At 38.9% G+C, this 27,063-nt stretch overlaps 1 protein-coding gene across 3 annotated transcripts in view; it reads left to right on the top strand.

The window, feature by feature from the left end:
* LOC124787825 (lateral signaling target protein 2 homolog) overlaps positions 1-27,063 on the top strand; it is a 328,543-nt gene that overhangs the window by 263,276 nt on the left and 38,204 nt on the right. For 2 of the 3 annotated variants that reach the window (XM_047254757.1, XM_047254759.1), the window contains exons 3-7: positions 1,547-1,678; positions 5,268-5,578; positions 7,247-7,418; positions 7,501-9,353; positions 25,769-25,849. In XM_047254757.1, the coding sequence (XP_047110713.1) occupies positions 1,547-1,678; positions 5,268-5,578; positions 7,247-7,418; positions 7,501-9,353; positions 25,769-25,849 (2,549 nt within the window). The remainder of the gene's footprint in view (positions 1-1,546; positions 1,679-5,267; positions 5,579-7,246; positions 7,419-7,500; positions 9,354-25,768; positions 25,850-27,063) is intronic. The other variant, XM_047254758.1, reaches the window with a different exon arrangement.

Genomic DNA, 27,063 nt, shown 5'->3' with positions numbered 1-27,063 from the left:
TAACTGAGATGTTTGGTCCCTTTAAACCCATAATGACATCGAAATGCTGATTATGATGTTGGGTCACTGTGGAGCGATGACTGAAACACCCATAGCAATTCTGACAGCAACAGACATGCAGTTAGTAATACTCATGTATAATATGTCATTCATAGACAGTGCAACAAGCACAGTGTGAGGGGCTAAGACTTTTGTCTCCTGTAACATATGAATCATGAAAGGTATTTGTAATTTCTTTTCATGTAAATGGAAATTTTTGGAACTTTATTAATATTGAGATACATCCCTTAAATTTGTTTTTTAAGTGGAACTGTTGTGTTTTTTGGTTTTGAATAGCTTATCTGTTTCAGAGTGATTCAGTGGTGTAATTGTCTTGTAAATATAACATGAAATTAGCATGTTAAGTTCATATTGGTTGTGGGATTTTTTGAGCTGTTGCTGCAACCATCTGAATGGCAAACCACAGGGAAGTTTATACCACTCTACATGTAAAATAGTTGCCAAGGCAAGCATTGCAAGATGTTTACAGCTAAGTTGATAGCATGGAGATATGCTGGGCTGTGCCCTATTCAATTGACCACAACATCAGTACAAAAATCCAAGTATTAAATGTAATTTTACCCTGTAATTTCTTGTGAGATCTACAAAAGAGTTAAGACACTGACATTTTTCTTTTACAAGAATGCAATTCTGGCTCAAAAAATACCAGTATTCTATTTCCAAACCGAAATTAAAGCCTGTGTCTCAGTAATGTATGAAGTAATCCATGACGTTAGGTAAACATATTGGTCTTTATTTTATGAGCTCCCAGTCACCATTTCACAATGTGAAAAGAGATAAAAATGTCTTTAATAAAACAGGAATTATTTGAGCTAAATATAATTGTTTCATTCAATTCAGAACATTATTCAAAAGAAACAGCTTTTCAATTCCCTTTAATATTACCTTGTTTATTAGTTCCAATTTTTGGTTAAAGTCCTTCAAACTAGGGCAGTTATGACATTTTGTGTCAGGGTTTTTTCTCCCTGCCCCCATCCCTGTGCCCCCCCCCCCCCCCCCCCTACCTACCACCTCTCCATACACTTGCATATGCGTGCACATGCACTGATTTCAACCATATAGAAATTATCTGTAACAACTAGCAACCTAAATGAAAAAAAATTTAGAAAGTTGCATGTGTGTTTTCGAGTATCATGATGTTAAGACATACCGTAATTTATTTCTTAAGAGAAACTAAAGTATTGAACACTGTGTTGATGATATGTTGTCAGTGAATAAATGTGCCTGCTATGTCAAGTTAATTCATGTGTAGTTGTTGGACATGATAACAAAATATTATTCATCACTTTCAGTATGATGCATGTAAACAAATAACTTGAGCTAAGATGTGATTGAGACCTGTTTTTGAAGTAGGATGTTAACTGTGAGCTTCACATAGTTTGAGATGTGTTGCTGAACTATTTAACACACAGTATACTTTTAAATAGTTCATATTTAATTAAGACATTTAAATTAAATATAATATATAGTATGGATATCTTTTTAGGTACTTACAATCTGCAACCGCATCATGGATGATGTAATTCCATGTGATCGAGCAAACAGAGATTTCCGTGTGAAGTTTCCAGATGATGTAATGCAAGAAAATCTCGCAGGACAGCTCTGGTTTGGAGCAGAGGTTAGCTATTGTTTAAATAATGGGAGTGGTATGACACACACTACACCTTTCTGCATTATTTTTCTTGCCATCTGGTTCAAAATATTTGTGATCCATTTACCGAACAGCGGAGGCGTTGAGTCGGAGGTATGCACAATGAAAAGACTGCTGTATGTTTAAGATGTCAGTGAAAAGGCCTTTTTCCGAAGTGAAAAACACACACACATTCACACAAGCCCAACTCTCGCCCACATAACCACTGTCTCTGGCCTCCATGGTGGCCATAGTGGCCAAAGGCAGTGTGTGTGAGTTGGCTTATGTGAATATGTTGGTTTTTTCTACTTCAGAAGAAGGTCTTTCGATCAGTAGCTCAATTGTATAGCAGCGTTGTTGTTGTGCCTGTCTGCGACTCAGTGTCTCCTCTATATGTGAGTAGCAGTCTACCCTTTTCCTAATATTGTTGTGATTCATTCACTGTTTTTATATTGTTCTTTAAATAGTTTGACAGTCATAAAATGTAGCGATGGGTAACATTTGCCTTTGTTGTAATGTAGTTTTGTACAAATTTGTGTTTATATGTTTGCATCATGTAAAAGAACAAGCAGATTGTAGAAATGGGTTTAACACAAAGCACCTCTTACAAGTTATGAACTAAAGTATAGAAATGAAAAATTAGTGTAAATTGACACTTTGTGTGGAATTCATAGACTTTGAGAAACCTCTCAACTTGATTTCAGTGGTATCATTACTGACAGTCCCTGAAAAACAAGGCATTGTTTTGACATATATTAGTACCCTGAAGAATATGAGATCTGTTCAAGAAAATTCCAGAACATTTGTAATTTTGTGCCAATGGTGTGTTGGAGTGAACTGCAGTTAGCATCCCTGCACATGCTTGAATTTAATGTGTAACCGCTGAAAGTTTCATTGTTGTATGTCTGTTAGTTTACAGAGAAACACCAAATGAAGCAGGAAGCTTACAGGGATGAGTGTCCTCAGTATTATGAGTAACTTCTGTCTGGCTGTTTTTAAACTGTGTGAATCGGAGAAGACGCTTGTTCAGGATGCCGTTCGACATCTACCGATGATACTGATGACAAGGACATCAACGAAATTGTGTGCGCCAATCAAAGACTGACTATCAGAGAGTTTGCACAAGAATGTAACATTTCAGTTGGATCATGTCATGAAATCCTGACACAGCATCTTGAAATGAATTGTGTTGCCACCAGATTCATTTCATGGTCCGTGAGTCAAGAACAGAAAAATCTTCACCTCACAATCTGCGAAGAGCACAAATGAGAATAACATGTTCCTTAAGAGAATCATTACTAGTGATGAGATATTGTTCTACAGTTACGATGGTGAGACCAAGGTTCAATCTTCACAATGGGTCGGGAAGAGTTATAGAGGCCCAAAAAAGCTCGTCAGGTCAGGTCAAATGTCAAAGCCATGCCGATAGTTTGACTTTGAAGGATTACTTCATGATGAATTCATGCCACAGGGATGAACAGTTAATTAGTGGGACTATTGGGATGCCTGGAAGAAAATGTGAGAAGGAAACGGCCTAAAATATGGTGAGGCAATTCACGGCTCTTGCATCACGATACCGCACCCACACGTCATCCCTGTTAGTGCATGACAATTGCATGAAAAACGAAATCACTGTGCTTCCTCATCGTCCATACTCTCCAGACCTGGCCCCTGCAGACATTATTTTATTTCCAAAGTTGAAAGCCCCACTGAAAGGACAAAAAGTTGCAGTGATAGACGAGATAAAAGAAAATTCACAACTGGCTCCTCACACGATTCAGCAAGGGGCATACCAAGACTGCTTCCGGAAGTGGAAACAGTGTTAGGAGCATTGTATCAATTGTGGAGGAGAGTATTTCAAAGGAGACAATGCACAATAAGTGAAAGGTAAGCGTAGAAAAATTTTATGGACAAAGCTCCATCCCCGACCGAGACTCGAACTCGGGACCTTTGCCTTTCGCGGGCAAGTGCTCTACCAACTGAGCTACCGAAGCACGACTCATGCCCGGTACTCAAAGCTTTACTTCTGCCAGTACCTCGTCTCCTACGTTCCAAACTTTACAGAAGCTCTCCTGCGAACCTTGCAGAACTAGCACTCCTGAAAGAAAGGATATTGTGGAGACATGGCTTAGTCACAGCCTGGGGGATGTTTCCAGAATGAGATTTTCACTCTGCAGCGGAGTGAAATAACTAGTGGGGCAACAGTGATATATGTGATAGTAGTTACTTACCTTGTTGTTCTACAGACTAATAAAGAGACTTATTTTTGAGTGAGGTGTAACATTTTTAAGTACCTACAAACCAAATTACTGCCAGAAGTGATTTATTTTAATAGTTATAATGTTGACACCATGTGTTACAGTCTTTTATGTAGTTTGAAACATTTCATTCTAATGAGGTCTTAGACACGACTGACTTTTATCTAATACCCATCTTCTAGTGTTCCTAAAAGTCCACTTCCTGTATTACAGGCACTGCCTGCCTGTGTGGCTCTTCCAGCAATGTGTCTAAAAGCATGGTATTGCTCACTGACAAAGATGAGAAATGGTGCCTTTGATGTCCTCACAGTTTGGAAGCACTTGTATATGTGAAATGTGCCCTCTGAAGAATTTCTCAGAAATATAGATAGTACTCAAAAAAATTGGCTGCTGTGGCTTACCAACCAAATAGCAATAGTAAATTAAATCTCTCTGTTTCATTACAGAACATGGTATTGTGGGTATAATTGTAGTGGACAGCATTGTGCACTAGAGCACACTCACCAACACCGTAGCAGTACCTTGGTGCCAGCTTCCGATTTGCGTTACTTCATCCTGCCTCAAACACTTCTGAACTTCTTAGGTCAGAATTTCATGTGCTGTGTGCACTTGGCTCTAGGTACTCACCTGGCAAAACTAAAGTTCCAAATTGCCTAGTTCTTCATGATATATACCTCTCCCTCCAATTCATATTTGGTGGGTGGTGGGTCATGTTACCACTTTTCCAACTTCCTAATTTAGTTCCTATCTTCATTTATAGTATATTATGTTGTACCTGTCTTTTTGTTCCTTCACTCCAATATCGATTTTTTTCTTTCCTTTTGTATCAGCTTTGTCTCATCTGCACTTCTTTTCCAAGTGTCTGCACCTTTTACACTTAAAAGTGAGTACTACTTTCTCTACCACTTCAGACTTTTAATGTTTCAGTATCTTGTGTATTATTGTTTTTGTAGGTTCTCTTGACCTGTTGTGTTTTCTTTGACTCCCAGACAAAGGGACTTTAATATACAGGTGTTATAAAGTGCCATTCCCTTCATCCCTCTCCTGATATTCTGCCCAATGATATGCTCCTAAAATCCAAAAGTTAATAAGTCTTCTAACTTTTGTATGTCTCTGTCCTTGTGCTGCTGACTGGTAAGTGAATGTTTTCTCTCTTATTCATTTCTGATTATTTGTTAGTTATTTAGATATTTTATTTGCTGAAGAAGTGTTGATTTTCACAAAGATTTGTGGCAGGCTTGAGTTGTAATGTAATAATTGTAATTTTTATTCCAATAAATACATTTTTAATGAAAATTGGTTTGTTGTCTTGTTAACAGTGTCTTGCTGCTGGTTCTAGTATTATGAATCGGGAGAGTGAAAGTGCAGCTATGAGACCACTTGCTAAGGCACTAACAAAGGCCTTAGAAAATGTAAGGAATCTTCTGCGTGAACAGTGCTTGCGTGGAGGAACGAGTGGAAGTGGTGGTGAGGCCTTTGGGGAGAGGCTTCAAGAGGCTCTCAAGATATTTGACAGGCTGTTTGCCGAGTTTGAGTTGTGCTATGTGAGTGCTCTGGTTCCTGTCAAGACCCCACGTGAATATGAGCTGCAGCAGCTTGTTGTTGTACTCTTCTCCGAGACACTGCAACGGTAGTGAATAGTTGTTCATTTAATTTGGTTTTCAAATTGTCACTTGTTATACTACCATCTCTTTGTTTGGGGGTAGGGAAAGGTGATTCTTTTCCTTGATATTTTCATCGAGGATAGCTTGTAGTACACATTGTCTTCTGTCTTGTTGAGCTGTACATCTCCATGTAAATAAACTGTTTAGATTTTTATGTAACTGACACACTGATTTCTTAACTCGACAAAAAGCGAGATGCTGTGACTGCTTTATGGACTATCACAAACACATTGTGTGTATTCATACAGTGACAGTAAGACAATGCTGTATAAGTTGTACATTTTTCCAGTAATGCACTTTGTCCTAATGGCTTGTAGTTTTTCTTTGTGAACTGTAATCACTTCTGTTACCTACAACTGCATTTTTCAGTGGTGTTGATTTGATTGCATTTCTTTAAATACATCATCTGACAAAAATAGTTAAGCATGTAAAGGAGAGGAAGAAGTCAAACTAACTTCTTGAGTTGAGAGGCTATGTGATTATATTTCAGATGAACAATGAAACTGCAATACAATAATGTTAGTGGGTTGTTGCACAACATTAGGCCTGGATTTTGTTGGAAAGGGTGTCACACAGATGTTGTGTCGTCACCTAAGTGATTAGGCCCACAGCTATTGTAACTGTCTCTCAGATTATTTCATGATGCATGTATATGCGAATGGCTGTTTTTCTGTTGAAAGATGGTACCAGGATGCTGTATGATGAGATTTAAGACATGAGAATGCAGGATTACGTCACATACCTCTTTATCATCAGAGTTCCCTGTCCCTCTCAAACATTGGCAGTGTGTGTACTCTCCTCCTGGTGCTACCGTTCTCAAGGCAGTGGTGTTTTGAGGTAGTACGAAACAGGTTTATAACTGAAACTGCTGTGAACCCACTCATCAGCAATCAGTGTTCCCTGGTGTCACTCCAAATGCAGACTTCTGTGCTATGGAGTTATGAGCTTCCTATGCAAGTTTGGTAATTTAGTAGTCCACTTTCTTCCTGTCTCTGGTCAGTGGGGTGGGCCATCACGGGGTGTTTGAGTTCCCGTAACTGGTACTCCGATTGCAGGTGTGCTGATGTGAAGGGGGTACAATGTGCTTGGCACGCAGTATAGTTGACCACAACTTTGATGGCACGTGTGATTTACCTCAGGTTTCCATTCACTGTCATAAGGCTGCTGTCAGATATGTATACCCTAGATCACGGGATACTGCACAATTTGACCACCCAGCCAAGGTGGTCCCACATTGATCCCTTTTCAAACGCACTCAAATGCTAGAAACATTTCCTTACATGACATGTGGCATTCTCTGTTGTCGTCCACACTGTTAACTAACCACATGACTCACTACTCACTGATTATTTATTTAGTCAGGCCTCAGGAGGAAATGACGCTAATGCTTTCTGGTGATCACCCTAACTGTTGTGTCTGTATTGGACTGCTTTTTCTAAGTGCTTCACTATTTTTGTCAGACAGGTTATTGAGGAATACACAAAGAAATGAAATGTGACTATTGTTTATATTCTATACTTGACTTCACATTATTGTAACAACTGTTCTTAGGAGTGCTCTAGTTAGTATTAAACAAGATCTAGAAATGGATTTTGCATGTACAGTGAACTAAAAAGGCAAACATCATGTTCCAGGGCCCTAAACATGAAACTTTTAACTCAGGAAATGGTGGATGACTATGACCCAGCACTCATGTTTACAATTCCGAGGCTAGCAATTGTTAGTGGTCTTCTTATTTTCCCTGATGGTCCTCTCTGCTTGGATAAAACACCAGCAGATATGTCTGAAATGTTCAGACCATTTAGAGTAAGTATATACTTACTTCTTAGATTATTATTTTTAAACAATTACAGCTGTGTGCTTTATTTTTTGTTTTGTATTTTTCTAGACCTTGCTCTACAAGATAAGAGAGCTGCTATGGACACTTAACAAAAAGGAACTCTACACTTTGGAGAAATTGCTCTGCTCTGCTGAAGAGCCCAGTGATTTCTGTACGGCAAATGGTGGTCAGAGCCTGGAGTCCCAGATTACACCAGAAGAATTAGAATCGAACAATCTTTCTGATCTTCCTGCAAAATACCCAACAGTTCCTGATCTAGATGACTTTGTTAAGCGTTTTTATATTGATTATCCTAGTTGCAAACAGTTTGTATCAGATTTCTACAGTTCTACAGCATCTGGACTAAATGAAAGGCTAGCAGCATCTGAAAATTGTGTTGTCGGTAACTGGGAAAACCAAGATGAAAGTGAAGATGACACTGAATGGGTTACCGAATCCTCAGAGGGAGAAACAGTAGTGACTGAAGTATGTTATGGTGAAAATGGTGCCGTAACTCAGGGTGAAACCAGCGGAAGGATGTCTGCCAGCATTGCAAATATGGCAGAGCATCTAAATTCAGTGTCAGATTCTTCCAGACAACCCAAAAAACATTTCCAACCAGTGAATGGTGCTCCTTCGGATGAGTCTGACACATCCACTGTTTGTGGGGCATTAGAACAATTGACAGTTGTCAGTACACTTCCGTTTCCCTCTTCAACTCTTATAGCATCAGACTTTACGGTTCAAGATGATAACAACTTAATATTTCATTCGAGGCACCGTTCAGCGGAAACCGAGGAAAGTATTAAGAATACTGCCAAACATCTTGGACACATCAGTGCTTGTGCCAGTACTGCTGAAGGAAGAGTTGGGCTCTCAGATGGTACTTCAGATAGACACAGGTGGGCACTGCAAAGAACTGGTTCTATGGATGATCACCAGGGATCTTCTGCGAGTGGTTCTCAGGAGGTCCTCTCACCAGCTAGTGTGACAGTGAGCAGAATACATGGTGAAGAAGAAGCAAGCACACAGTCACCAATAGACTCAGGAGTTGGTACAGTAGTAAGCTGCAGTGATACAGGAAGTCTTTCCGACAGGTCTCCAGACACTCCTGCAGCAGCAGAGCACAGGGTCCAGCCTGAGCAAGAGAGCAGTGAACAGCAGCAGTGGCATTTGGAAACCATCCCGTGTACGTGTACCCTTAGCTCCCGGACAGTTTTGCATTCCCCACAGGGTGTGGCACCAAGTGCAATTGACACAAATGTTGACTCGGTAGTTAATATTAAGGATGCAGGTGAGCTGAGAATAAAAATTTTGAATATTCCTGCTAAGGAGCATAAAATAAATAATGTGACAGAAAGTGATATTTTAAATAATCTGCATTACCAGAGTACTGTGCGTGCAGCAACTACTTGTTTATCTCCTTCCTATAACTATGTTGATGATGTTCCTAATGCTCATGCCACAAGTGAACATTTATCAGAGAGCAGCACTTTTCATAGACATGATAGGTGTGTTTTGAGAACTGTAAGTGATTTGCAAGGTGCTAGTGCATCAACAGAAGATCTTTCTAGAAATGAAGACCAGGATGGAAGGGAAAAGTGGGTCGGTGTAGCTACAGGAGATGGTCAGTGTTCCCTTTGTAGTGGAAATGAAGTTCGTATTCAAAATCAGACAAGGGTTCTCTTACTCAGCTCAGAATTGGACTATGCAGGAAATTGGGATTATCTCAGGAGGCAAAATTCCTCTGAGGTTGCTAGTTCTTCTGGATTAAAGGCAGAGGCCCCATCTGTGCCTGAGCGGAAAAAAGCAACTGGAACACGATGGAGAGGGAAAAGGAGAGGATTGTCTCCTGGAAGTCAACGAGGGGGAAAGAAGGAGATGTCTACACCTCCGAAGGCTGTTCCAATACAGGCATCAAGGTAAACAGCCAGTAAAAATGCATCTTTAAAATCACACACACACACACACACACACACACACACACACACACACACACACACACACACACGCACACGGGGGGGGGGGGGGGGAGGGAGAGAGAGAGAGAGAGAGAGAGAGAGTGTGTTAAAAAAATTCAATTGAATCTTCATTAGAGTGATAAACAAGGATATTGTTACTTGAGATTCCTCACCTCTACTCTCATTAAGTACAGCTGTCATAAATCTGGAGGTTGGAGGTTGCTTTGAACACCAGTGTTTGCTAGACATGGTCCTATTGGAGGTGGTACGCCCATGCCTTCCTCTGAACTTTGAACTTATTCAGTTACAGTTATAGGGAGAGGTCTGAAGTGACTTCCGAACCATAGTGTGGCTCAGCATTTTTCACTTGAACAAAATTGCCAGATGTGAAAGAAACGATAAGTTAAAGATTAAATTCTTAGGATTGGCTGGGAATCAAATCTGTGGACTTTGGATCTGTAGCCCGGAAACTTACCAGTGAGCCATTGAAACACAACTATCCTCATTACTTTTGCATTTTTTTAAAAACTCATGTGTTCATCAGTCCTACTCTTGTGTTTCCGTATGGGTAGCCATCTTGAATAGCATCAACTATGTAATTAAAGGTTCTGTGTTAAATATCAAAGTTAATTGTATGGCGTATGACCTGAAATGGGGAAAATTAGAAGTTTGGTTTGCTAGAAATATTCAGTTCCATTTTAATTTAGAGAGTACTGTTGAAAGTAGACTAAAATATAGCATTTTTCCTCCTCTTTGTCCTTTCTTCTCCTCAGCCACCCCAGCTATTACATTCCACACATACATCCACATACAGACTTCTTGAACTTCTGTCAAGAGTATGACACAGGGTACATCCCTTTCCATTCATTGTTCAGTGGGGGAAGAATCTTTACTATGCCTAAGCAAGTGATATGTAGGGAACTGTAGTATACACCTGGCTTCTTCACATAATACTGGCTCTTATAATTTTATATGTGGTGATAGTTGGCGATTTCCTTCTAGTGTCTGGCGGTACAGCTTTTTCAGTTTTTATGTGATACTTTCCCATGAGTCGGAGAAACATTTGACCATTCATGTTGTCCTTCATTGTCACTTTCGATCACCCCTGTTAGTTCTGTTTGGCATGGGTCCCACACACTTGAACAATATTTTAAAATGGGTCACAGAAATGCATTATAAGTAATCTCCTTTATAGAGTGGGTGCATTTTTCAACTACTAAGGAACTAAATTCTGCCAACTGCTTCCAATACAATTAGACTTATGTAATAATTTAATTTTATAGCCCAAGAACTGTTACATTCAGTTATTTGTAGTAATAGTGGCAGTGGTTGTTGTTGTTGTTGTTCGGTTGTTGTTGTTGTTGTTGTTGTTGTTGTTGTTGTCGTTGTTTTATTCATCTTTAGACCAGTTTTACAAGGATATTGAATTTATCATGACATTATAGCAAAAAAATATTACATACATATAAGCATTTGCATATTTAGAGGTTTGTTTTGAAAATGATGGAAAGGTCATGGTTTAACAGAGTCCAATTGTGGCTCACTGATATTGTAGTCATAAGATATTACATTCTGCAGTTTCGGTAGTGCACAATTATCAATTTCTAGCTCCCAGTCTTTGCACCACTTTGAAATGTTATTTAAGATCTGACTGGCTATTTGTGCAGAGTTTTTCAGGTAGGTATTCATTATGGGTAACTGTATCATCCACAAAAATTCTGAATTTGTTATTAACACTGTCTTATAGGAGATTAGTATGCAACAGATAGGGTCCCATCACATTTCCATAGAGCATGTTACTTACACATTTGTCAATGACCATCCATCTAAAATAATGTGCACATTGTCCCTACCAAGAAATATTCTTTCAAGAGCAAAATCTGTTTGCTACCGCGTATGATCCTACTTCATATAAAAATTAATACAGTCACAGAGGTTGAAAGACTTAAATCCCATACCCAATGCCAATTCCTTTGTCCATTTAATGCAGACTGAGGGGAATGAAATTTGACAAATTTACTAATTATTGTGGACACAATAATCTTGCACTTTCTCCACACCATTCAGAATTTGTTGAGAGTGCATTTCTCAAAGTCTAAAAGTTTAATCAGACTCTCTGACTTTGGGATCAAGAAAAAAGGAAAAAGTCACAGTGTCACGAAACATTCATTAAAAGTTAAACTATATTTCAAATAGGAATATGATTTAGAAAACTGCCTTCCAATTGCTAAAGTCTCTGGGAATGACAAATGTCATGGCTTGGACAAAGTTTCAACATGTAATAGTGTTGTTGGTGGTGGGGGTGGTGAAGGCTTTGCCATAATTTTAAAGAATTTCAACAGAATATTGGATTTTATGAGAACAGCTTTTGTTACAAAGGTGATCGGATAGCTGTAAGGAAATCGGATACATTATGGGAATGGATGAGTAATTGGAAAATAAGAAAAGATTACAGACCTGTTGAACCATGCCCTCATTAAGGAACAAAGTGAATTGTACTCTGCACGGTTTTTCTGTATTTAGCTTCATTCTAAACACTGTCTCTGTTTTTACTTTTGGTGGCTTATACAATTTCTTCAGCATTCAAGAGTTGTAAGTGATGGTATTGTTCGTACCTTCTGTCAATAAAAATGTGATATCTGCTGGTAGACCGGTACCAGACAAACACAAAACATGATACCTTTTTCTTCAGATGACATTAGTCACTATGCTTCAGCTGACATTTACAGTCTGGAACCGCACGATCGCTACGGTCACAGGTTCGAATCCTGCCTCGGCATGGATGTGTGTGATGTCCTTAGGTTAGTTAGGTTTAAGTAGTTCTAAGTTCTAGGGGACTGATGACCTTAGAAGTTAAGTCCCATAGTGCTCAGAGCCATTTGAACCATTTGACATTTACATGATTATGATGTCAGCCTTAGTTTCTCATGAGTCTAGTCAGATAGGAAGAACGTTGCTGCAGCTCTCCCAGTAAAAGGCTAATGAGGCCCAGGAGCATATGAGTAAGATCTGGTATTGAAAAGTCAGGAAAGTGAGAAGTGTTTTTAGTTTTCTGATTGTGTGAATAATGTATTTAGTTTTATTATAGGGACTTTGGATTTTAGTATTTTTTTTTTAAAGTTTGGTTTGTTTGTTATGTATGTCATTCATACACTAGAACTGCATGTCCTCAGGAAACATAATGGCTGTAGTTTCCTCTTGCTTTCAGCCATTCACAGTACCAACACAGGAGGTCACGTTGGGTGATTTTACAAGACCAGATCAGTAAATCATCCACACTGTTGCCCTGCACCTACTGAAAAGGCTGCTGCCCCTCTTCAGCAACCAAAAGTTCGTCTGGCTTCTCAACAGATAGCTCCCTATTGTGGTTGCACCCAAGGTACAGCTATCTATATCACTGAGGCACGCAGCCACCTCACCAGTGGCAAGGTCCGTGGTCTGTGGTCCGTGATCCATGGGTCACAACTTGACTAAAAGAAGGGATCAGTTGATAGGACACATTCTGAGACATCAAGGAGTTGTCAGTTTAGTAATTGAGGGAAGTATGTGGGGGAGAAAAATTGTAGAGGGAGATCATGAGATGAATACAGCAAGCAGGTTCGTAAGGCTGTAGGTTGCAGTAGTTATTGGAGATTGAGACACTTGAACATGATAGAGTAGCATGATGAGCTGCATCAAAACAGTCTTCAGTCTGAAGAGAACAACACGACATATGTATTGATGTGGACATATGTGAAGTGATGGCAAACTGTTCAGTTAATCGCACATCATTATACTTATTTCTAAATAGTTCAGCTGTAAAATTGGCTTTCAGTTATAGATATGGGGAAGATTTCTTTACATATAGTCATTACGGTAGCATAAAAATGTTGTGAATGTGTGTCTCATGTTGTGTGTAATAACAAGTTTAGGGTGACTGAGAGACCTTCTCCGTTCAGAATCTTTGACTATAGTTCCTGAGTAGTGGGTAGTATATGCAGGGATATTCAGAGATACATATATTCTTATTGAACCTTGAAATCAAAATCTAAATAGTTTCCCACCTGCTTAAGTTTTTTGCTATTTTGGGATGGTATACCCAGCACAAGGCCAACCCATATACCCTCAGTGATGAAAAGTATCTGGACACCTGGCTGAAAGTGACTTAAAAGTTCATGGCACCCTCCATCAGTAAAGGTGGAATTCAATATGGTGTTGGCCCACCATTAACCTTGATGACAGCTTCCACTCTCACAGGCATACGTTCAATCAGGTGCTGGAAGGTTTCTTGGGGAATGGCATCCCATTTTTCACGGAGTGCTGCACTGAGAGGTATCAATGTTGGTCAGTAAGGCCAGGCATGCAATCGGCATTCCAAAACATCCCAAAGGCGTTCTGTAGGATTCAGGTCAGGACTGTGTGCAGGCCAGTCCGTTACAGGGATGTTATTGTCATGTAACCACTCCACCACAGGCCGTGCATTATGAACAGGTGCTCGATCATGTTGAAAGATGCAATTGCCATCCCCTAATTGCTCTTCAACAGTGGGAAGAAAGAAGGTACTTAAAACATCAATGTAAGCCTGTGCTGTGATAGTGCCGCACAAAACAACAAGGGGTGCAGACCCCCACCTTGAAAAACGCGACCACACCGTAACACCACCACCTCTGAATTTTACTGTTGACACTACACGCTGGCAGATGACGTTCACCAGGCTTCGCCTTACCCGCACCCTGCCATTGGATCGCCACATTGTGTACAGTGATTGGTCACTCCACACAACATTTTTCCACTGATCAATCGTCCAATGTTTATGCTCCTTACACCAAGCGAGGCGTCGTTTGGCATTTACCAGCACGATGTATGGCTTATGAGCAGCCGCTTGACCGTGAAATCCAAGTTTTCTCACCTCCCGCCTAACTGTCATAGGTGAAGTGGATCCTGATGCAGTTTGGAATTCCTGTATGATGGTCTGTATAGATGTCTGTCTATACACATTACAACCCTCTTCAACTGTCGGTGGTCCCTGTGAGTCAACAGACGAGTTCGGTCTGTACATTTTTGTGCTGTATGTGTCCTTTCATGTTTCCACTTCACTATCACATTGAAAACAGTACACCTAGGGATGTTTAGGAGTTTGGAAATCTCACATACAGATGTATGACAGAAGTGACATCCAATCGCCTGACCATGTTCAAAGTCTGTGGGTTCCACGGAGCACCCTATTCTGCTCTCTCACGATGTCTAATGAGTACTTAGGTCGCTGATATGGAATTCCTGGCAGTAGGTGGCAGCACAATGCACCTAATATGAAAAATGTATGTTTTTGGGGGTGTCCGGATACTTTTGATCACATAGTGTAGGTTTATTCATTACTTTGTTTATCTGTTGAGTGCATCATAAGAGTGCGTTTAGACTAATGCAAGTTAACATATACATATCATATGAAGAGCGCACAAAAGTTTTAAGTGAATTTTTATTTGCATGTGGTTGACCTGTCACAAATCCTGAATCACCTCATTCCAAGTAGGCAGAAAAATTCTACATTTTTGAACTAGCTCAATGGTTGCTTTTTATCTGCCACTGTTAACGGTCAGCAAACTCTGTTCCACGTGTGTTTTGAATTTTGCCTTTCTGTTCTTATTGTAACCAAGTATTCCAATGAGAAACAAGGACTGTGTGGAGTATTATTGCACATTTCCTTGATTGTTCTTAGTTCCACAGACTACAAAGACAGACAGAAACAGGATAGATTTCAGTTGCTACCAAAATTGGAGAAGGAAGGGAAACGTAGGGTACAGTAGAATAATGTTGAGAAACTTACAGATAGACTAGGCGAAAAACAGAACAGGGAAAGGAGAGTTCTGCTGCTAGGTAGCAGTAATGGGAGGGTTGTAGGTCAGCAGCTACAAGAAAAATTAGGTGCATAGTACTAGGTCACAAGTTTTGTGAAACCAAATGCTAGTGTGTCAGGTAATGTAAACATGTAGAAGGATTTCAATAAAGAGTATCATATGTAGCTAGTTGGAGGAGCTGTAAACAACCTAGCTAAAAACAAAAAATACGATATTAGGGGTGACCTGGACAAAACAGCAGCAGCTACCAAGTAAACAAATGTTGGTTTTTGGAGTTTCTGTGGCACAATGAACATGCCTGGGTTAACTCTGCTGTTAAGTGAGTAATCATAGAACTGAGAGGGCTGCTTCAGAAAGCTTCAAAATCTCAGTTGATGCTGTTCCATTAGTTACTGTAGGAAGATATGGCTATATATCTTGCGGCCTACACCTGAATAAGAGGGCTAAGGACAAGTTAAGAGGATCTATCAGCAGAAAACAGGAAAAGGACGGCCAGCACATGAAGGCAAATCCTTGTGGTTATTGGGGTCAGGTGATATACATCAGCATTGGTCAAATTCAGACAGACAGTATGAAAGGAAATTGAATTGACAGACTATCAGTTCATCTTTTAATAATAGAGGGAAAAGTGAAACCGACTTGCTTCATCAGAATATTAGGGGGGTGAAAAATAAAGTAAATGAGTTGTCAATTCGTTTGCAAAATCTTAGTAGTTGGAAAGAGTGATGATGTCATTTGTCTGTCTGAATACCATAAAACTACAGGGGTAGAAAATCATATTGAAAGTGGTTATAAGTGAGGTGCGTCTTCATGCAGATCCAGTCTGGATAAAGGAGTTGTCACATTCATAGGAAAGAGATGTTGGGGTCTTCAGACGAGAGACTGGTTGGATGCAAGTCTCCATGCTACTCTATCATTTGCAAGCTTCTTCATCTCCCAGTACCTTTTGCAATCTACATCCTTCTGAATCTGTTTAGTGTATTCATCTCTTGGTCTCCCTATACGATTTTTACCTTCCACGCTGCCCTCCAGTACTAAACTGGTAATCCCTTGAGCCTCAGAATATGCTCCACGCTGCCCTCCAATACTAAATTGGTGATCCCTTGATGCCTCAGAATATGCCCTACCAACTGATCGCTTCTTCTAGTCAATTTGTGCCACAAATTTCTCTTCTCTCCAATTCTATTCAATACCTCCTCATTAGTTACGTGATACACCCATCTACTCTTCAGCATTCTTCTGTAACACCACATTTCGAAAGCTTCTATTCTCTTCTTGTCTAAACTATTTATCATCCGCGTTTCACTTCCATACATGGCTTCATTCCTTACCATTGGCAGTCTACATTTTTATCCTCTCTACTTCGACCATCATCAGTTATTTTGCTCCTCAAATAGCGATACTCATTTACTACTTGAAGCGTCTCATTTCCTTATCTAATTCCCGCAGCATCATCCGATTTAATTCGACTACATTCCATTAACCTTGTTTTGCTTTTGTTGATGTTCATCTTACATCCTCCTTTCAAGACACTGTCCATTCCGTTCAGCTGCTCTTCCAGGTCCTTTGCTGCCTCTGACAGAATTACAATGTCATCGGCGAACCTCAAAGTTTTTATTTCTTCTCCATGAATTTTAATACCTACTCCGAATTTTTCTTTTGTTTCCTTTACTGCTTGCTCAATATACAGATTGAACAACATCGGGGAGAGGCTACAACCCTCACTCACTCCCTTCCCATCCACTGCTTCCCTTTCATGTCCCTCGACTCTTATAACTGCCATCTGGTTTCTGTACAAATTGTAAATAGTCTTTCGCTCCTAGTATTTTACCCCTGCCACCTTCAGAATTTGAAAAAGAGTATTCCAGTCCACATTGTCAAAAGCTCTCTCTAAGTCTACAAATGCTAGAAACATAGGTTTGCCTTTCCTTAATCTTTCTTCTAAGATAAGTCGTAAGGTCAGTATACATTTCAACAGAATCCAAACTGATCTTCCCCGAGGTCAACTTTTACCAGTTTTTCCATTCACCTGTAAAGAATTTGTGTTAGTATTTTGCAGCCATGGCTTATTAAACTGATAGTTAGGGAATTTTCAAATCTGCCAACACCTGCTTTCTTTGGGATTGGAATTATTATATTCTTCGTGAAGTCTGAGGGTATTTTGCCTGCCTCACACATCTTGCTTTCTAGATGGTAGAGTTTTGTTAACGCTTGGCTCTCCCAAGGGTGTCAGTAGTTCTAAAGGGATGTTGTCTACTCCCGGGGCATTGTTTTGACTTAGGTCTTTCAGTGCTCTGTCAAACTCTTCATGCAGTATCAGATCTCCTATTTCATTGTCATCTACATTCTCTTCCATTACTGTGATATTGTCCTCAAGAACATCACCCTTGTATAGAACCTCTATGTACTCCTTCCACCTTTCTGCTTTCCCTTCTTTGCTTAGAACTGGGTTTCCATCTGAGCTCTTGATATTCATACAAGTGGTTCTCTTTTCTCCAAAGATCTCTTTATTTTTCCTGTAGGCGGTATCTATCTTACCCCTAGTGATATATGCATCTACATCCTCGCATTTGTCCTCTAGCCATTTTGTGCTTCCTGTTGATCTCATTTTTGAGACGTTTGTATTCCTTTTTGCGTGCTTCATTTACTGAATTTTTATAGTTTCTCCTTTCATCAATTAAATTCAGTATTTCCTCTGTTACCCAAGGATTTGTAATAGCCCTTATCTTTTTACCTACTTGATTGTCTACTGCCTTCACTGTTTCATCTCTCAAAGCTACCCGTTCTTCTTCTTTTGTATTTCTTTGCCCTGTTCTTGTCAATCATCTCTAATGCTCTCCCTGAAACTCTCTAAAACCTATGGTTCTTTCCATTTATCCAGGTCCCATCTCCTTAAATTCCCACCTTTTCACAGTTTCTTCAATTTTAATCTACAGTTCATAACCAATAGATTGTGGTCAGAGTCCACATCTGCCCCTGGAAATGTCTTACAATTTAAAACACAGTTCCTAAATTTCTGTCATACCATTATATAATCTATCTGACACCTTCCAGTGTCTCCAGGCCTGTTCCATGTATACAACCTTCTTTGATGATTCTTGAACCAAGTGTCTTAATAATTTCATTTATTTCATCATACATTTCATCAATCTCATCATCATCTGCGGAGCTAGTTGGCATATAAACTTGTACTACTGTGGGCTACTAATACTTGTTGGGCTTTGTGTCTTATCTTGGCTACAATAATGCGTTCACCATGCTGTTCGTAGTAACTTACCTGTAGACCTACGTTTTATTCATTATTAAATCTACTCCTGCATTACCCATATTTGATCTTGTAATTATAACCCTGTATTCACCTGACCAGAAGTCTTGCTCCTCCTGCCACCGAACTTCACTAATTCTCACTATATCTAACGTACCCTATCCATTTCCCTTTTTAAATTTGCAACGTACCTGCCTGATTAAGGGATCTGACATTCCACACTCCGATATGTAGAACACCAGTTTTCTTTCTCCTGATAATGACATCCTCCTGAGTAGTCCCTAAGTGGAGATCAAAATGGGGGACTATTTTACCTCCGGAATATTTTACCCAAGAGGACACCATCATCATTTAACCATACAGTAAAGCTGCATGCCCTCAGGAAAAATTACGGCTGTGGTTTTCCCTTGCTTTTAGCCGTTCACAGTACCAGCACAGCTAGGCCATTTTGGTTAATGTTACAAGGCCAGATCAGTCAATCATCCAGACTGTTGCCCCTGCAACAAATGAAAAGGCTGCTGCCCCTCTTCAGGAACCACATATTTGTCTGGGCTCTCAACAGATACCCCTCCGTTGTGGTTGCTGAGGCACGTAAGTCTCCCCACCAAGGGCAAGGTCCATCGTTCGTGGGGAGGATAAAGAACAAAATGCTTACACTTCCCAATAGGAATTCACAAGCATAAAGAACAATATGCTTACAAATTCCTGTTGGGAAGTGTAATGTTTGTAATTCTTGCAGTAAACTGATCTCCACTGGATAAGTGAAAAATTTGACGATTTATTGTGCTGTCTGTCAGACAGAAGGAAGGGATTATTAATTTGTGGTTATTTTAATGTAAAATTCTGGAAGGAATCCAATGGCAAACATGATTTAGAAATTCTTTGAGCCATTTACAGTTTGGTATTAGTCTTAAATTTCGCTACCAGAGTTGCTCAAGATAGCAGTGCTCTTACAGATAATAAGTTGGATGCGTGTGTATCCAGTGGTAAACAGATTGTTAGATCATGATGGTAAGTCAGTCACTTTATATAACTTTGCTTCATGTACTGTATGGAAACAGAAAACAGTGAGACAAAACTACTGAGGATTTTAAGAAAAGCTTGAAACAAGTTGACTGAGATAAAGTTTACTGAGATGAAGTTTACAATGAACCTAATGCCAACCCTTAATTAAAGTATTTCTTAAGGACTTTGTATCCATTCTTGAAAGTATTTTTCCCAAAAAGATAATTAAATGTAATACTGGTAAGTCATTAAAGATACTTTGGATCACTACTGGTTTTAGTCTCTTTGAAATGAAGAAAGGATTTGTACAAAATAGACAAGCTAGTAATGACCCAGATATACTTTCTTATTATAAACAGTACTCCAACATATGAAGAAAAGTTGTATAAAGATTCAGGGGTGTGCACATCTTGTCTGGAATTGACAGATGATATAATAAAACCAATATGGAATATTGTTAAAAGAGAGACTTGAAATGAAGCCATAGAAGATGACATTATTTCCGTTAAAGAGACTGGGAGCACTGTAAAAGAAAGTTCATGTGCAACAGCTATTTTTTATAATTGCTGATAGCTTTTAAAAATGGGCAAGAAAATTGGTGCAAATAAATCAGATGAGAAAACAAAACCGTACATTGAAAAAGAAATACAGATGACATTTAGTGAATTAAAACCTAAACCCACATCCTCATCTGAAATAAGACAGATCGTCACCGGTTCGGACATTTTCTCCGCTCAGGGACTGGGTGTTGTGTTGTCCTAATCATCATCATTTCATCCCCATCGATGCGCAAGTCGCCGAAATGGTGTCAAATCGAAAGACTTGCACCACACGGGCGGTCTACCCGACGGAGGCCCTCGTCACACAGCATTATTATAGGACTCTAAAAAGTAAGTCAGTATCGGGTGGACGATATCTCCAACAAGACACTAAAAAGTTGTGGCTGTGTAATATGTAACATTTGGAGTCAATTTTGTAATACATCATCAACTGCTCGCTTGATGAAAGATCCATACTCAAAGATTGGAAAGTTGCACAGGTAACACCAATATTCAAGAAAGACGATGGGAGTAATTCCTAAATTACAGGCCCATATCGTTATCGTTGATATGCAGCAGGATTTTGGAACATACATTGTGTTGGAACATTATGAATTATCTGGAAGACAACGGTGTTGACAAACAGTCAACATGGATTTAGAAAACATCATTTTTGCGAAACACAACTAGCTCTTTACTCACATGAAGTGTTGAGTGTGTTTGGCAAGGTATTTCAAATTGATTCCATATTTTTAGATTCGCAGAAGGCTTTTGACACTAGTTCACAAGTGGCTTGTAACCAAATTACTTACTTACAGACTATTGTCTCAGGTATGTGACTGAATTCAGAGAGGCAACAGATTGTAGTAATTGACAGAAAATCATAAGTAGAACGGAAGTGATTTCTTGCGTATGCGAAGGTAGTGTTACAGGCCCTCTGCTGTTCCTTATCTATGTAAGTGATAAAGAGACCAGTCATCTTAGGTTGTTTGCAAATGATGCTATTGTTTATTGTGTGATAAAGTCATTAGAAGATCAAAACAAGTTGCAAAATGAGTTAGAAAAGATACCTGTTTGGTGCAAAAATTGGCAATTGACCCTAAATAATGAAAAGGTATCCACATGAGTGTGAAAAGGAATCCATTAAACTCCAGTTATTTGATAAATCAATCAAATTTAAAGGCTGTAAATTCAATGAAATACCTAGGAATTAACATTTACAAACAAATTAAATTGGAAAGAACACGCAGAAAAAGTTGTTGGGAAGGCAAACCAAAGACTGTGATTTATTGGAGAACATGTAGAAGATGCAACAGGTCTACTAAAGAGACTTCCTGCATGATGCTTGTTCATCCTGTTTTGGGATATTGTCACCTAGTGAGGCATCCTTACCAGGTAGGATCACTGGAGTACATCGAGAAGTAGGGGAGAGAGAGTCACAGACATGATACAAGATCTGGGGTGGACGTAATTAAAACAAACGCATTTCTCTGGTGGGATCTTCTCACAAAATTTCAATCACCAAATTCTCCTCCAAAGGCAGAAATATTTTGTTGATGCCAACCTACATAGGGAGAAATGATCATAATAAAATAAGGGAAATCAGAGCTCGCTTGGAAAGGTACAGGTGTTGGTTTTTTCCGCACGGTGTTAGAGTGTGGAATAATAGTTGATGAGCCCTGTGCTAGGCACTTAAATGTGATTGCAGTGTGTCCATGTAGGCATAGATGTAGATCATTAACTGCAGGTGTTTTCCCAGAGGGACAGTCCCTAGAGGGACTGAAATAGGCCATATTCGCTGTAAAAAGGATACCTCCACAGAGGTCAATAACTGCTGCCCAGCTTTTCTCCTTACATCATTTTCTAAAATTTTCAACTTAATATAACAGGAATAATAATAAACAGGGTAGAAAATTGTAAGCTTTCAGGTGTGCATGTTGATGAAAACCTAAATTGGAGAAACCTTACATTTGATCAGCTATAATGTTTAGGTTTGTCTACTTTTGCCATAAAAATAACTGGCAAATTTGGGGATATAGAAGTTAGTAAGTTAACATATTTTCATCCATTGATGTTTATAGGATAATATCTTGGATAAATCCTCACTTAGGCAAAAACTATTCATTGGACAAAAGAAAGTAATTAGAATTGTGTGTGAAGTTTACGCGTGTACATCTTGCAAGTATCTCTTTAAGCACCTGGGCCTATTAACCACAGCCTCACATGATACTTATTCACTTACAGAATTTATCAACAATCCATCTAAGTTGGAAAGTAACAGAGATATTTGCAAGTACAGCACGAGAAGGAAAAAGATCTACATTCACCTTTAATGAGTCTAAGTTTGGTACAGAAAGGGATGAAACATTCAGTTATAAAACTCTTTGATGACCTACCCATGGAAATAAAATGTCTGACATGTAGTAGAAGTATTTCGAAATGTAGATACAAAGATGTTTCTCCCAGACAACTCCTATTCCAGAGAGGAATTCTTGAGTAGAGATAGTCATTAAGAGAAACCTGTAAATGGCCAATGTGTAGCCATATAAATATTACTTTTGATTTTTAGACAGGCACAGTTAAAAGACACTAATTGTGCCTATCTGCAACATAATGTGTGTTCTTTAGGGTAAGTGATTTTGAATTTGATCTATGTAACAAGTAACTAGCTAACTGTCTAAAACAGTTTCTCAGAAACAAGTATCACACAGAAGCAACAAATGCAACCTTGAAAAAGAAATAACTTGGTTTCATTTGCACTTACAACAGGAACACTGTGAATATAATTCACAAAAATGAAACAGGGCCCCTGAATTAATGAAGCTAAATTGACTGTTTCATATGTCACTGTACTGTTAGCAGTGCGACAAGATGTATAATAGGTAACAGAGGTCTAAATGTATGTTAATGGGGTAATTGGTTATATTTATGTTGACGAAACACTTAATCTCAGGAAGAAGAGAGAAGAATTTATAGAAATGAAGAAAAATTACAACTGTTGTACATTACAGAATTTTCAGAAAAATTTGAATGGAACCAGGGGGGACTTTAATGATTTGGAATGATTTTGTGTTGCTTACAAACTTTACAGCAGACTGGTGAAATTTATGTAGCGGAACAGTAGTTTAGACCTGGGGTTCATGTTTTGAAATGAGTGTGGTAACACTGCAGTGAAGCCACTGTACTTACATTCTAGAGGAGAAGGACTTCAATTCCGATTTTGCTGTCCAGATTTAAATGTGTGGTTTCTCTGCAGTCATTAAGTTATATATCAGAATGTTACTTTGAAAAGAATGGAGCTGATTTATTGCCCCATCCTTATCCTATCCCTTTTATTCTGTGTCTCTATTGGCCTCATCATTGATGTGACTTTAAACATTAATCTTCCTCCTTTCCCTGTATTTACAAGGGATGCTGTTAAGACAGGCCTATCCAACCATACTTCAAGTTTTTCTGTTGTAAGAGTCTTCATTGTTTAGCTTCCTTTGCCAGCCTCATTTGATGGAGCAAGTACTCTATATCCAATGACCTCAGTAAATTGTACATTAAACTTGAACAAAAGGAACTATTGAACACATTAATAATTACTCAAAATTTATGTACACTTATTTATAGTGGTAAAGTATCATTCCTTTCCTTTGATATAAATGGAAACACAAGCATGTTACATCTCTCTTCTCTGTAATGAATGTATTGATAAATGTGTAAATAATTAAGCAGCCCATTTATTTGAAGTGCTTTTCATATAGAGTATGACGGTTGAATGAAAAGTAATGCCTCCACCTTCATTAATTGGGTTTGGATGGGAATATTTTAATAAATCCAATGCAGAAATAATCCCTAGAATGTTATCTTTAATTAGCAATATTCACTTTTCCGCATAATCACCAGCCAATTGGATACATTTCTGCCGACAATGAAAAAGTTCTCTGAAGCCATTACAGAAGAAGTTGACACTCTGCTTCTGCAACTACAGTCTCGCAGTTCTCTCAGCGTCTTCATCAGATGCATAAAGATGTTCCCGCAGATTGTTTTTCATTATCGAGAATAGATGGAAGTCGGGCAGTGCTAAATCTGGACTGTATAGAGGATGCCGTATGGTGGTGAGATTCAGTCTCTGAAGTTCTGCTCTGGTGGCATGTGAAGTGTGTGGTTTGGCATTGTCATGCACAGGAAAACATTTCCCTTTTTCTTTTGGACCCTTGTTAGCCGTCGTTTCAGAGTTTGCAGTGTTGTGATGTAATGCTCTGAATTTATTGTTGTTCCGTGATCAAGGAAATCAACATGGATAACACCATCTGCATCCCAGAACACTGTGGCCATGATTCTTCCAGCTGAGGGCTGCGTCGCGTCTTGAATTTCTTTTTCTGGGTCGAGTCTGTGTGTTCGTATTCCATAGACTGATGCTTCGTCTCCAGATTGTAATGGTGTACCCACGCTTCGTCTCCTGTCACAATTGAGTGGAGAAAGGTATCACCTTCATTCTTGTAACATGAGAGCAGTTCCTGGCAAATTTCAGGTCTGCATTTTCATTTCAGGAATCAGCATCCAGGGTACTCATTGTGTACAGATCTTGCGATAGCCAAGCAAACCAATAATGTGACCCACACATTCTTGTGAAATGCCAATTGTGCTTGCAGTTTCTCTCTGAGTGATACGACGATTGTCCTGAATCAGCCCGTCAACATTTTGCTTGTGAAACTCGGTGATAGCTGTTGCAGGATGTTCAACTTTTTGTTTGTCACACAGGTCAGACGTTCCCGCCCCAACGTCTTTAAACTTACTCTCCCAACGATGCACAGTCACCATAAACTGCTTTTATTCTCTGATGAATCTCCTTTGGGGTGACACCTTCTGCTGTCAAGAATTCAATGTTGCTTAAATCACATTGACCGACCGTCTGTGCAGGGTTCCATACTTTACACTGTGACAACACAACCGCTCAATGCTAAGGCTTTCCGCCAACTAGAGCTGTAGAGAAGAGGCTATGGAACAAGCCAGTACCTGCCGCATACCAATGCTGCCAACTGTTGAAGAGTTATGAAGGTGGAGGCACTACTTTTCAGTCAACCCACATACATCTTTTAAAGATGGTGATACATGTTGATAGTGACAGGGTTTTGGCATTGTGTTATGATTTCTTCTGTTGGAATTTACCTGTGCCACTGAAGTTAGAGGGATAGCTGTGAGTCTGCAAACAATGTCTTGGCAATCAAGGTAATCCATTTGGTGGGGGTTGTTCATTATGCATAAATAACACTTTCACTTTAAGCATACTATGTGGAAGTACCAGAGAAATGAAATTAAATTGTTCACCCTCAACATTGAATGGGGGAAAGCAGTTTTATTACAGTATGTAATCTATGTAAGATTCCATCATTGCTGTTGTTGGCGCTCATACATTGATCTTATATAGCTTGTTTAATACATGTTTTCTGTTTTTATCACTTTAAGTGGCTTTGTGTTTATCATTAAATATCCATTCAGTTCTTTGATACAACACATAGAAATTTTGAATAAACCTCAGTATCTTTTTTCCTTGCTGTCATTATATCAGTCTGATTTACGTTATTAAAAAGTTTTTCCACTTCTTAGTACACATTAATTATAATAAGTTACTGATTCAATCTATATTATTACAAGAGCACAGGAACTGGGAAACACATTAAAGTGAATGTTTCTATATTTTTATGACCTTGTTGCCAGTTGGCTGAAGCATTAATTTCTGTTCAGGAACTTGGAGGTGCCAGTAGCAGGCAGCTACTCATCTACTTGTTCCAGTTGTCCCAGCTCCGTCACAGTCAGCTCAGACAGGTGAATGTCAATATATTTGTCCGTGAATTTTGGATGGTTTTTACCAGATTTTTTGTCAAGGCTCCTAAGCTAATCAGACCTGCTTAAATTTTGGAAAATTTATGTATGTGCATCAGCTGTCATTTGTCATCTTTATATGAAATGTGTTTTCTATGGATTTGAGCTCAAGTAAACTAGTAAATTTTGATTCTCATTTGTCAAAATAGATAATATTGTGGAAAAAAGCTATAACTGGTGAAGAATAACGTAGAGTTTTAGCTGATAGTGACTTTAAAGAAGAATAAAATTAAAAGCTTTTAGTCCTGCCCTTCTTCAGGAGGTCAGTCATCTGGATTTATGCTGTGCCTTTCTGTCCCTTGTTTCTTTAGTTTCCCACTATGTCCTCTTTTTTGCTGCCATAGAAAACATGTTTTATTATGTAGCTAACTATTACTGAGGTTTGTCAGTCAGAAGATATTAATTTTGTATACCATAGTTTTGTTCAAAATCCTCCCACTTATTCTGTGGCTGACCTTATTGAAATGCATTTTAAATTTTCTTAAATATCAATTACTGTGTAGTTACAGTCTTTAGTTCATTTTAGTGATACAAGCAGGATATGGAAGGACTGCTCGTGTTGTTTACATTTACATAATCCAAAATCCACAAGGTCTGAAGAAACAGTATTTGGAGACTTGAATGATGTCTCTGGATTCCAAATTGAAATCTGGTTCTTGGAATTGTGTAAAGAAGTATGAAAAGTATTGTCAGCATTTTCCTTACTGTGCATTGCAGATTTAGATTTGCCATAGTTTCCCTACATTTCTTAAGACGAAAGCTAGGATGATTGCTTTGAAAATGGCAAGGCCAATTTCCTTTCCCCATCTTTTCCAGTCTGAGTATTTGCTCACTCTCAAATGATGTCATTATATATGAGGTACCCCATTAATATTTCAGTTCAGACTTTAAGTGAAATTTTATGAAAAATGCATTTTGGAAGTAGATTGCAATTTTCCAAAATATTACCACTGTAATAATCTCTCCTGACCTCACTTGTGAAAGTGTCTACATGTAACTGCTCAAATTTTGTGCCTCCAAAGACTATTGCTCCAAGCTATTACAAAACTCGCTTCAGCTGTGCTTTATTAGTCCTGCAGTAAACGGTTGTAAACTCTACAGTTTATCGGAATGCATAACTTCAAGTTTTCCTAAAATGAGACCTGTTACTGGTTTCT

The sequence above is a fragment of the Schistocerca piceifrons genome, chromosome 3 (assembly GCF_021461385.2).
Source record: "Schistocerca piceifrons isolate TAMUIC-IGC-003096 chromosome 3, iqSchPice1.1, whole genome shotgun sequence".
Classification (NCBI taxonomy): Eukaryota; Metazoa; Arthropoda; class Insecta; order Orthoptera; family Acrididae; genus Schistocerca; species Schistocerca piceifrons.
This window is presented reverse-complemented; position numbering and strand designations above follow the sequence as displayed.